This window comes from Neomonachus schauinslandi, chromosome 2 (assembly GCF_002201575.2).
Source record: "Neomonachus schauinslandi chromosome 2, ASM220157v2, whole genome shotgun sequence".
NCBI lineage: Eukaryota > Metazoa > Chordata > Mammalia > Carnivora > Phocidae > Neomonachus > Neomonachus schauinslandi.
In genome coordinates, this window is record NC_058404.1 from 86,185,889 (window position 1) to 86,199,035 (window position 13,147).

A 13,147-nucleotide genomic window follows, 5' to 3' on the forward strand; every position below is an offset into this window, starting at 1 on the left:
CTCCCCTTACTTGTGCTCTCTCTCTGTGTCAAATAAATAAATAAAATCTTTAAAAAAACCCCAAAAACAAAAAACCAGTTGTCTTTGGGAGGGAAAAGCAGACTCCCCGCTCTAAGCAGAGGGCTCCATGTGGGGCTTGATTCCAGGACTCTGAGACCATGACCTGAGCCAAAGGCAGACGTTTAACGGACTGAGCCACCCAGGTGCCCCTCAAAAAACGAGTTCTGACCATTGACTTTGTATTCTTCAAGTGAGCATATGTTAAATATTACTAGAATTGGGCACAGAAGTAGAATCTCTGAGCAGTGTTTATTCACATAACAAATGTGTGAATGTGCCTGTAACATGCCAAGAGAACTTGAAACTAGAAGAACTATGATCATGTCCTTTATTTTTTAATTCATGACCATCAGTCCCTGGACATTCCTCCCCACCACCAAGCCATTTGCTAAAGGTAAAATTACTGTCTTCCTCAGAGGGTTGAAATGAGAATTAAAGGAGATAATATATGTGCAAGTGCTTTATAAACTATCAAGTGCCAAACACATATGAGGGATAATAATAGGAGGAAACGTGCCTTCCAAAATTAATCATTTAGAAAATGCTATAAGTATAAATTATTGGTTTCCATATTCAAATTATGACAAATTCTTGTAGCCACAATGAAGCAAGAAATTGAAATCTGGGGGAAGAAACTAATAATTCAGAATTTTTAGTTCATGTGGAAATACTAATTCCACAACCCATACAGGAATATACAGCATTTTAGGAGTTTATACTTAAAGTTTTTGTAACAGTGAATTGCCTAGAGATTCAACTATTCCTGGGGATTTTCTTATGATTCTGAACATCAGCCAGTGCACTGCTCCTCTCCTCATTCCACCTCCAGGAAACTTCCACCTACCCCTTCCACCTTAGGAAAACTAACGGGGAGTGTGACTTAAAATGGGTTCAGATTGCATCGGCATGATAAACCATGTCCGTCTTTTTCACGATGCGAATCCCTAAACATTTCCAGCCTATTCGGTGGAGTTCAACACAGTGGAACAGTACGAGGCAGGCAGGTGATGGGGATTTCTCGGTTCCCGATCCCTTTTCGGAGAAGGCGCCATCAGCTAGCTTCTCGGATTCCGGAGAAAGCAGCAAAGTCTGGAGATTGGGTTGGAGGAGGAAGAAGCGGGCGACCAACCCCTCCCCACTTCCCGGGGACACACGGGCGGGGCTGAGCGGGGGCCAGCGCTCCTCCCCGGGGCGGGGCTCGCGGCGGCTCCCCCCGCCCCGCAGCGCGCCCTAGGCTGCGGAGCGGGCTGCGCGGCGGGCGGCGGGCGGCGGGCGGCGGGCGGCGGGCGGTGGGCGCGATGTATCTCCGCAGGGCGGTCTCCAAGACGCTGGCGCTGCCTCTGAGGGCGCCCTTCGGCCCCGCGCCGCTCCGAAAGGACGGTGAGTGCCGCGCCGGCCCGGGCGTCCAAGCCTGAAGAGGACAGGCGCCTTGCGCGCGGATTTGCCGGCGCCCCCGTACCCGCCGGCACCCTGGGGGCCAAACCCGGCCCGAGCTGCAGAAGCCTGGGATTGAGGATAGGGGGAGAAATGAAGGAAAGTCGCGGGGAAGACGCCCCGAAGTTCTTGAAGACTTAGGGAACTTTTCCAGCGCGGCTTCGGAATCCGGCCTAGGCTTCCCGGGTTCGAATCTTGATCTTGGGCAAGTGATTTCACCTGCTTCCTCATCTCTAAAATGGGGACAATAATGGTGTGAGTTTTAAATGAGTTAATAGGCAGTTAAAAGCGCTTAGAAAAGTGCCTGGCTAACGCCCGCGTAGCTTAAACTCCTTCTATTAGTATAGGGACCTGTGCGCTCTCCAACTTCGCGAGGAAGCCAGAGGAACGGGTGGCACGATGGAGCCAGGCAGGGCGCGGGAGGGAGTGCGGGCCCAGTAAATGTCCGGTAAATACCCCTGAGTAAATAAACTCAAGGCTTGTCCAGGGCTCGGCAGCCGGAGCTCCGTGAGCCTTCGAAGCACTTTCCCTGGGTCTGCGCAGAAACCTGGAGCTATCCTAAGCTGTTCGGCTCAGCCGTCCCAGTTATCTGTCACCTTTAGATTTGGGGATGCAGGGGAAGAGGGATAGTATTCAGAAATTTCCTAAAGGGAAGTTGCAGTGCAAGCTGGAAGCTTCTTAACTAAAACTGGAGAAATAGGAAAGCCGCCTACTCTAGCGCCTGGAACATTGTCGGGGTTTAGTAAGTGTGAGCATGCATGTTTCTCCTCCCTGCGGCCAGCAGCCCCCCGGCCGGCTTTGCGCTCGCGCGCTGTTCGGCCCCAGCCGCTCCTTCCTAGACCTCCTCCGTCTCCTCTGTCTTTTCCGTCCAGCTTAGCCCCCGGCTCTTAGACAGCCTCTTGGAAAGTTCTTAGTTCCCCCTGCACTTCGCCTTACTTTGTAAGGCTTGTGAGGTAGTTTAGCCCAGAGCGTGCATTCGAGCCGAGAGAGAAACTCTCCTGCGGAAAATTCCATGGGCCGATTTTTTTTTTCCCCCACTTTGATTAGGCCTGTGGTGGTGACGGTGGTGGTGGCAGGGAAGGCAGGTCTGTCCAGCTGGCTTTGTTTTTCTCTTAAAATGCTCGTAGGAAGTAGTTGCCTCACAAGTAACAGAATAAGGTATTTTTTTCGTTTTTCTTTATCTTTATACTGAGTAAGACAGAGCAGTTTTTTTTCACTGACAAATAGAAGCCATTGATTTTAAACATCTGAAGATAGCGAGGCCGTTGTGATTGGGGGTTGGGAGGGGAGAAAGATGAGCCCCCTGACCGTGGCCTTCTGCGTTATCGCCCGCATGCCCCACGGTCTTCAGGCACAAACACACACCCCTTTTGTAGCGACGCGTTTCAGATAATTTCTTCCCCAACTTGGGCTAAGGGGAGAGTAGGTTAAAAATTCTAAATCGGCAGTTAGCCAACACTGGCTGTAGCAACACTGATCTTTCTCTAATTTTCGTCTAATTACTTTTTTCGTAGCACTGATTTGTTTATGTATTTTAAAAACTATTATTGACTGGGAATTTGGTTTCAGTTATGGACATTAATTGACCTTTTTTATTGGTACTTACTGTTTTGATGAAAAAGAAAACTTTCAGTTTTATTGAAGGGTAAAATTTTAGCTGTGCCTCATCAAATTGTGTTCTCTGGCTTTTGCTTTTAAAAATGTAACTTTTTAATGAGTAAATAATTGGGTTTGTAATAGATCATTGGAAGGAACGCAGAAAGACAAAATAGAAGTCACTTGTAATCCTACCACTCAAGGAATACCACCATTTACGTTTTAGTATATATAATGTTCCAGACCTTTTTTTCCTCTTGCATTTTATTCTTATGCATATTGCTTCCACAAACTGAGATAGTCCTGTATAGATTATTCTATAACTTTGCATTTAGTATATTGTAAATATTTTCTCACGGAAGTAATATTCTCCTGCAAAACTTCTGTTTCATATTGTATGGATATGCTCAAATTTAACTAATTAATCTTTATTAAATATTTCCCATTTCATTGCTCTTTTAAATAACTGCATAATTGTATTTGTGTTTAAGTCTTTACTTACATCTCTGATGATTTTCTTTATTCCTTCCTATTTAAAGTAATCTTTTTGATATTTATGTCTGGTTGACAACTACAGAAGCTACACATTCCCTGTTCAGTAACAGATGTATTTTCAAACCAACAAAAGCCCCACTACAAGTCAAAGCTATACCCTCTTACCATAGCCTCTTTGGGAACATTTGTGGGGGAAAAAATATTTTTTTCCAAGAGATGGTCATTTATATCCAAACTAAAAACACATACGGGAAATCTTTCCAGTATTGCTACTTCAAAGATTTGTAATCAGTGCAAATGTCTGAAGATTTGCCCTCTGCAAATCAAAACTTCTTAGTCCTCGCGCCCATCCTCTGTGTCAGGCCACATCCAATTACTCGGCACTTTTTCAGCTCTCCTGCACATGCTGTGCCTTCTGCCTCCGGTTCAGTTTTCTCTGCCCTTATTTATCTGACAATCTCCTCTACTTTCCTTCAAAACCCAGGTCATGTCTCTCCAGTTGTGGCAGGTCCCTTGAGGCAACTAGCTGAGGTTTTTCACTGAATTTTCTTGCTGTTGTTGCAACTTCTACTTGCTTCTGTTCCAGCATTTGTCACACGGCATTGCAGTTATTTGTCTACAATCATTTGTCTGTACCTTTGTTCACTCCTTCTACACGGTGAGCTACTTGAGGCTAGCGACCTTGTATGTCTTGTTCACAGTTCTATCCTTAATGATTCTAACAAGGCCAAACACAGAGTAGGTGCTCAACATTTATTTATTCATTCAACAAATGTCTCTACTTTTTTATCTTCTAAAGTAAAGAATTTGAGCTATATGAACTTTAAGCTCTTTCTAGCTGTGAGTCTATTATAAAAATTTCAATTCCAGGGCATATGGTTTTATATATTTAGATGTAATAATACAGTATGCTTACCTATTTCTCTTAGTTTGTACAGAATTGTACTTCCATTTCAGACATGACCATGTTGTAACGTTTTGTCTTAAACAAGCTTATATCTGCCCATCTTTAAAGGCTTTTGTTAGAAAAATTAATATTTCTGCCTATATAGACATTCGTATTACAGATTTATAGAAATGTGTTGGATTTCAACATGTTTTATTTAACATGTAAGTTTTAAGTACAAATATATTTAATTCAATTTTTGGAAAAATCATCTTTTCCCCTGAATCCTGTGGTGTGGAGTACATACAGCGAATGGATTTCTTTTACATCTCGTTTGACTGTCAAAATTGTTCAGTGCTTTTGTCATTTCTCCTTACCCACGCCCGCACTCTTTCCAAGAAAAGCATGATGCTAAGCACGAAGATGACAGGTTTCATAAGTACTTATCAAATGAGATTGGGAAAATGTCAAATGGGAATCATTATCCTACCTTGTGATACTGTATTCCCTTAAGCTAAAATCACTTGATGTTAATAGATTCTAAGTTCACCGAAGGGGAAAATTTTTTTAAGATATAATTATTTTAAATAGTTTTGCTTAATATCATGAAACTCTGTTTCAACTTGTTTTCCTAGCATCTCTTCGCTGGATGTCGTCTAATAAATTGCCTGGATCATCTGGATCAAATATGATCTATTATCTGGTTGTAGGTGTCACAGTCAGTGCTGGTGGATATTATGTAAGTGTTTAAGTAACCATAATGTTTAGGAATTCGTGTATTTTACAACCTATGGTAAAACTCAAAGCATTGTCAAGGTCAGGACATGGGATTAATTAAATATACAAGATTATGAAGATTTTTTTTAGGTGTGAAATCAACATTTCTTACACAGCATACACTGCCAAGTACGGGTGACTTCTAGTAAAAATGATGTCATTAGGGGCGCCTGGGTGGCTCAGTTGGTTAAGTGACTGCCTTGGGCTCAGGTCATGTTCCTGCAGTCCCTGGAGTTCCCTGTTCAGCGGGGAGTCTGCTTCTCCCTCTGACCCTCCCCCTTCTTGTGCTCTCTCTCAAATAAATAAATAAAATCTTTTTTTAAAATGATGTTACTATAAATACTAATAATAGTTGACATTCGAGTGTTTCTCATATGACAGACTCATGGCTCATTTAATAATTACAGTAATTCTGTAAGTAGGTACTATTATTAACATTTAACAAGAACTGTTTTGAAAGATTAACTTAAATTAATAGACTTTTTTTTTTTAAAAAGATTCAGTTTATTTATTTGACAGAGAGAGACACAGCCAGAGAGGGAACACAAGCAGGGGGAGTGGGAGAGGGAGAAGCAGGCTTCCCGTGGAGCAGGGAGCCAGCTGTGGGGCTCGATCCCAGGACCCTGGGATCATGACCTGAGCCGAAGGCAGACACTTAACCGACTGAGCAACCATGTGCCCAATAGACTATGTTTTTAGAGCATTTTAGGTTTACAGAAAAATCTGCAGAAAGTACAGAGTTCTCATACCTCCTCTCAACACTCCCTCCATCAACAGTCTCACATTAGTGTGGCACATTTGTTACAACTGGTGAGTCAATATCAATACATTATAACTAACTAAAGTCTGTAGTGTACATTAGGGCTCACTCTCGGTATTGTACATTCTATAGGTTTGGACAAATACATGATGATATATCCATTATAGTATCAAACAGTATAGTTTCAGTGCCCTAAAAATTCCCTGTGTTCCACCTAGTCATTCCTTCCTCCCTGAATCTTTCTACTGTCTCCATAGTTTTTATTAGTTTTATATATCTTTATATACCTTCATTATTTTAAAAAGGTAATATTCATATATTTTTAAAAATTCAAAATAGACATATGCAAAATTAAAAGAATGTTTTACCCACTCCTTCCAGGTAATCACTATAAAATGAAGCTTTTGATAGTATGATTTGGGGGCTAAAATGATGAGATATTTTTGCATTAAATAAGTAATAACAAGTCTATTGAATCATTCCCCATTTTTTTTAAAGATTTTATTTATTTATTTATTAGAGAGTGAGCGAGAGAGAAACAGCATGAGAGAGGAGAGGGTCAGAGGGAGAAGCAGGCTCCCCGCTGAGCCGGGAGCCCGATGCAGAACTCGATCCTAGGACTCCGGGATCATGACCTGAGCCGAAGGCAGTCGCCCAACCAACTGAGCCACCCAGGCACCCCGAATCATTCCCCATTTTGTCCTAAACTTTCTAAATCAAAATTTAATCTTCAGTGTGAATAAAAGTAAAATAAATTCTTTGGAAACCCTAAGAGTACACAAGAGTCACTACATTTTGGTTTGACCCTAAGAAATATGCATAAAGGGACTTTTAGGCATAACTAGGAGCCGTTTGTATGTAGATGGCCAAACCAAAATAACTTATTCTAATCTACAGAATTTTGAGAGCCTCAAGAAACCAGGAAACTTCAAATATGTCACTTATATTATTGTCCTCCACTGATCTATCAGCTTTTACTCATACCCAGATTCCTTTCCTTCTACCGTCTTTCTACTGCTTAATGTTAATTCACTGCCCAGGGCTACTATTGTTGGATATAGGCCATTGGAGAAACAGAGATTGGGCTGGGCCATGTGATTATGTGGGGAGCTGGAAGATGGAATTTCATCTGGAACTCACTATACCCATAATTATGTTTATTAGTGCCAGACATGAACCTCTCCAGCCCACTAAATCTTTCTTCGCAAAAGCAATCGTAAACTGGACGTTATAAACTGGCTTCTCATTCGAGCCCTTTCTGGCCTTTTTCTCTCACAGTGGGAGTGGAAGTTGGACAAGGCGATGAGCTCCAAGTCCCTTTCCACCTCTGAGAATTTGTGGTTTTACTCTTGAATGTTGGAAGCTTTAATTCCCAAGAATCTTAGGCTCTTGTCAGGAGGAAATACAGAATGTGAGGCACTTGAAAACCTGTATTCTAGTCCCCCCTCCCCTTGTCCTATACTTTAAAATAAGTTCTCTGCTAGATTTATCTGAATTGAATTCACAGATGCTCACTAGCCAGTTTTTCATTTCCAAGTAAAATCTACTACGAGGGCCTCATAGAATCTGAGAGAGGCCCAGGTCACGTCAATTTTTTGAGGGTCTGGGGTATTTGTGGGCTATTTTAAACGCTTACATGTAATAAGTAATATCATTCAGAAATAACTTCCAAAGTCTAGACTCGAGGCTTTCCAAAGGCCTCTTCTGACAGGCCTTTTTTCTACTCTGTGTTTGTCCGCATTAGATTTGGAAAAGCTAGCTTCTCCGGCCACACCTGAGTATGAATTATTCTAATACCATCATCTCTTCAGTCCTACCTAAACTAGTCTTTCTTCCCATCTTGTGTTTTAGCCCCTTGAGCAACAAAAAAAAGTAATGTTCCTTGGGATGTCACTGCTGGGCTGGCCATTTAGCCTATTCTGTTTCTGAAATAACCGATGGTCAGGTCACAGTGCTGCTTTTAAGGAATAACTCTAGCTTACTTAAGGAATCTTCATTAGGGTCTACAAATATGCCATTTTGGAAGATTTTTTTCCAAAATTTTTATTATGAGATGAATGCGTTTCACATGCAGTTATAAGAGCTAATACAGAGAGATCTCATATAGTCTTCACCTCATTTCCCCCAGTGATTAACATCTTTTATAGGGATAATCCAATATCACAACCAGGAAATGGACATTGATAAAATCCATTGTTCTTATTCAGATTTCACCACATTTACTTGCACTTTTGTGTGTGTGTGTATTTAGTTCTGGGCAGTTCTGTCACGTGTAGATTCGTGTATTCACCACCACTGTCAAGATACAGGATCCCTTGTGTAGCCCTTTGTAATTGCGCTCAGTCTCTTTTGCCAGTCTCCTCACTTCTTCCCAGCCCTGGCAACCAGGAATCTGTTCTCTAGTTCTATAACTTTCCATTTCACGAATGTTACATAAATGGAATTATAAGGTATATAATATTTTGAGACTGGCTTTTTTCACCCAGCATAATTACCTGGAGATTCATCCAAATTGTTATACTGTATTGACAGTTTGTTCCTTTTTAATCCTGAGTAGCATTCTATGTTATGGATGTACCAGTTTGCTTAACCATTCACCTGTTGTAAGACCCCCAGGCTGATTCCAGCTTTTGGCTATTACAAATAAAGCAACTGTGAACATTTGTGTACAGGATTTTGTGTGCACATAAGTTCCCATCTCCCTGGGATAAATGCCAGAGGATATCTGCAAATGCCTGTCAGAATATTTTGATTCTAGCATAATTTGTTTTTCTTCTTTGTCTTCATCTTTGTATCTACTGTGTGTTTTCTGTTATCTTTGACTCCTGTTAGAGCATTTGTTTCTTTTCTTTTTAAAGTGTTCTACTTAATAGCAAAAGTTTCCAAAGGGGAAGCAAAAGAGTAGGTGGGGTTTCTCTTCTTTGAATTTTATATACCTTTGAACTTGGCATGATGAATTTTAGAGCTCAAGAAATAAACTTAAGCACACATTTACTTTCAGACTTACAAGACGGTCACATCAGAGCAAGCCAAACACACGGAACATATAACAAATTTGAAAGAAAAAACCAAAGCAGAGTTACATCCACTTCAAGGTAAAGTGAATTTATTATTTTTTTCTCTTAAGGCATTGATTTCCATGATCTTAGTCTAGCAATGAACACTATTTGCTTTTGGCTTCTTTACTAACTTGACAGAATGGCTCTGGGCAGGAGTTCATTCAGAAAGGGAAAGCCCAACCAAAACCTAAAGAATATTGTTATATGTTTTGGATGAGTGCATTAGATAAATGAAACGTTTTACATTTGTACTGCTGACCAGTGGCTTTGAATTCTTTGTGTGGTAATATTACTTTTCCCCTACTCAGGCTTCCATTCAGGCAAGCATAATTTTAGTATCTGTCTCTCTCAGCAGCTTCACCTCTCATTTCCCTCATTATATTTTTTTAAATCATAAAACTAATTTTTGTTTCAGTTTTGGCTAAGCTCGCCCATGTGTCTTTGCCCAAAGTACACTTGACATTAGTACAATCAGTCATGTCTATTAAGTCCCTCAGTTGATCTGATTGATAAAATGCCAACTACTAGAACAGAAACTTTACATTTTCACCCTAATACATATTTCTTGCCTTGAACTGCTTGCTTTAAATACTTTTTTCCATCTCAATTATAATGCCATTATTATCAATTACTATGATCACTATTTAGGGACAGATAATAGCTACTTATGAACCAATTTTAACCTTTTAGTCATGACAACAGTAAGAAATGGAATGTCTTCAGTAAACATTACTGAATATAATCATGAGAAGGCTGATTGCAATAATAATGAAATACAGCATTTCCGTTATGTATACACACACACACACACAGGGAGAGAGAGAAAGAGAGGGGACAGCAGAGGGAGAGAGAGAATCCCAAGTGGACTCCCCACTAAGCCTGGAGCTCACTGAGGGGCTCTTTCTCACAACCCTGAGATCATGACCTGAGCCGAAATCAAGAGTCAGGTGCTTAACCTACGGAGTCACCCAGGTGCCCCACACTTTTGTTTTTAAATCCCTTATCATACACATGATTTTAATCAATCCTCACAATAGCTCTTTGAGGCAGATATTATCGATATCCCCATTTTACAGATGATAAAACTGAGGTTGAGAGAATATTACTGATTGCTCAGTCATCAACTAGTAAGTCGGCTGCTCTTCCAGGCTATTTCACATGAAAGGTTGGCTGTTTATTTTCATGTTCTTTGTATTTAAATCAATAATATTTGTAATTTTTTTTTAAGATTTTATTTATTTATTTGACAGAGAGAGAGATAGCGAGAGCAGGAACAGAAGCAGGGGGAGTGGGAGAGGGAGAAGCAGGCTTCCCGTGGAGCAGGGAGCCCGATGTGGGACTCGATCCCAGGACCCTGGGACCATGACCTGAGCCGAAGGCAGACGCTTAACGACTGAGCCACCCAGGCGCCCTGTAATTTTTTTTAAGATTTTATTTATTTATTTTGACAGAGACAGCAAGAGAGGGAACACAAGCAGGGGGAGTGGGAGATGGAGAAGCAGGCTTCCCACCGAGGAGGGAGCCCGATTCGGGGCTCGATCCCTGGGATCATGACCTGAGCCGAAGGCAGACGCTTAACGACTGAGCCACCCAGGCGCCCCTGTAATTTTTTTTTTAAGTTTAACAGGTTCAAAAGGGTTTATGAAAAAGCAGATCCCCATTTTCCCTCCCCAGAGGCAATCAGTAATACCAGCTTCTTTGTATCCTCCTAGAGAGTCTTTACAAATAAAAACTATCTAGGTATGTCCTACCTCCTTTGGTCCTAGCACAAATAGTACCATAGGGTATACATTGCTCTTTTCCTTGCCTTTTTTCACTTGACAGGCTACCTCGAAGACCATTTCATATCAGTCCATATAGCTTTGTCTCATTTTTACAAATGACTGTGCAGACTTCCACTGTATTCCCATGCTCTTTAAATTAACCCTTTGCTTAATGGTGAATCTTAATTAAATCTTAAATCTTAAAGGTGAAATAGAGAAGGTGGCGGGAGCTGAGAAAGCAAGTTCAGAAGTGTGTGAAGCATCTTTCGCGGAAGTTCCGGAGGTAGATGCGGAAGACAGTTCAGACGCTCCAGTTGCAACCATAGAGGAGGCTTCAGCCTCTCCTGGGGATGCGGAGGCCGCTGCGGCAGAGACCGGCGCGGTCAGTGCTGAAGCTGGGCCAGAGGTGACCGCCGCAGCCCTGGGAGCCACCGCACAAAGCAGCGCTGAAATGGCCTCAGAGGCTCAGAATGCAGCTTCGCATGAAACGGTTGCCAGAAATGATGATAAAGGGACAACGGAGCAGGAAAGCTCTGGTGAAAGTGCTGAACGAGAAGAAGAATCCTCCCGTTGAATCAGAATCCTCTGCTGGGGATGATTTACAGGAGGAAGCCAGTGTGGTTTCCGATGCTGCCTTGGCTCAAGGCTAATTTCGCGCTGATGGACACTTGAGCAAAAAAAATGCCATCGAGTGTCCGATAGGTGCTTTTGTAGTTTCAGTCATCGTAGTTTTAGAATAGGCTTCTTTGCTAGAAAACTTGAATGTGCCTTGAAGAGTTTTGGTATCTACTGATAGATTTGGGGATTGAGAGACTTGAGATTTTACATGTCTGAATAGTTTCCTGCTCTCTGAGATCAGAATATGACATTGCAGTAAAGAACTTACCGAGTTCCATCTTTGCATTTAAGTTTTATATCATAGGAATTGAGCTATCTATACAATCTGCATTCACTTTAATTTTGCTTTACCTGTATCTTTATGTTAATCTAGATTCTTGAGTTTTGATTTGAACTCATTAAAATAGAATTGGAAAATCTTTAGTGCTTGTTTTTATTCACTAATATGTATATGTATAAATAATCTATAATATTAAAGATCATGTATAATATATGTTATAATATCAATTGTAGATTAACATACAGCATCGCGTGAACAATCAAAGAAAATATATAATCTATGGACAACTCTGCGTATAGCAATGTACATTACATCTCTGTTCTCCTGTCTATATTGCATGGGGGACTGGGCCAACATCTTTAATTTCAGTTTATTTCAGTTCAAACAATGTTTAGTGAGAATTTATACTTAGTGCCAGGAATCATTCATTCATTCATTCATTCATGTATTCAGCAAATACTAGGTGAGCACCTATAACCTACAAAGCACTGTTTTAAGTGTTGAGGTTAAAAAAAAAGACAAAAATTCCTACCCTTCCCAGCTTATATTCTAGAATATGATCAAATAATAAACAAGCTACATAAGAAAACTATTGTGCTAGATACTATATAGGTGTTTAAAAAGAAAAGTAGTGAAAGGGAAGGGATTTATAAGTGTTGGTTAGGGGTGAAAGGTGTAATTTTAGATGGGATGGCCAGAGACAGCCTTACGAAGAAGATGTCTAGTGAGTAAAAACCTGAAGGGTGTACAAGGGACCTAGTCATGAAGATATGGGGGGATGGGCAAAGAAGAGTCATTCCAGATGAGGAAACTGAGCAGTGCAAAGGATCTGAAACATGAACATCCTATAGAATTTGGGGAATTGTAAGGTGGTCAAGTGGCTAAAGTGGAGTGGGAAGGAGAGAGAGTAGTTGGAGATGATTTCAGAAAGAATGCAATGGTTCTGCAGAGATGGGCTGTATCAGGCAGGGTCTTGTACGATTTGGGCTATTACTTAGAGTACGTTGGGGTGTTGTAGTGGATGCTTCTGATGCTCTGCCTAGATCCCCTTACCTGGGCCATTTACTCCCAGCTTCTGTGAGTGGTACACACACACACACACACACACACACACACCCCATCCTCACCCCAGACAGTTCACAACCAATGACTGACTGCCACAGTGGTACAAAAGGTGGGGCCAAGTCTGTGCGACAACTCATGCTCTCGAGCTCCCTGGGGGGCTCAGGTTGAAGCTGTTTCCAATCTAGATTACATCTTTGCTTAGATTTTCTCTCCTGTCCTATCCTGCTTTTTCCCTACTATTCTAACAACACCCCTTCAGTAGATCACTTGCCCCCAAGTTCCTGCTCTGTTTTTAGGGAACTCCACCTAAGATAATTGGTACTGGATGTGGTCCTTGAACACAGACACTAAGAA

The 13,147-nt window shown here is 41.3% G+C and overlaps 1 protein-coding gene across 1 annotated transcript; it reads left to right on the top strand.

Annotated features, from left to right (window-relative positions):
• The first annotated feature begins 1,358 nt into the window (after nt 1–1,358).
• Nucleotides 1,359–11,404, top strand: LOC110571255 (mitochondria localized glutamic acid rich protein). The gene is made up of 4 exons (XM_021679355.2): nt 1,359–1,440; nt 5,107–5,210; nt 9,010–9,103; nt 11,037–11,404. The coding sequence occupies exons 1-4, from the start codon at nt 1,359–1,361 to the stop codon at nt 11,402–11,404; spliced, it is 648 nt and encodes a 215-aa protein (XP_021535030.2).
• Nucleotides 11,405–13,147: the final 1,743 nt, after the last annotated feature.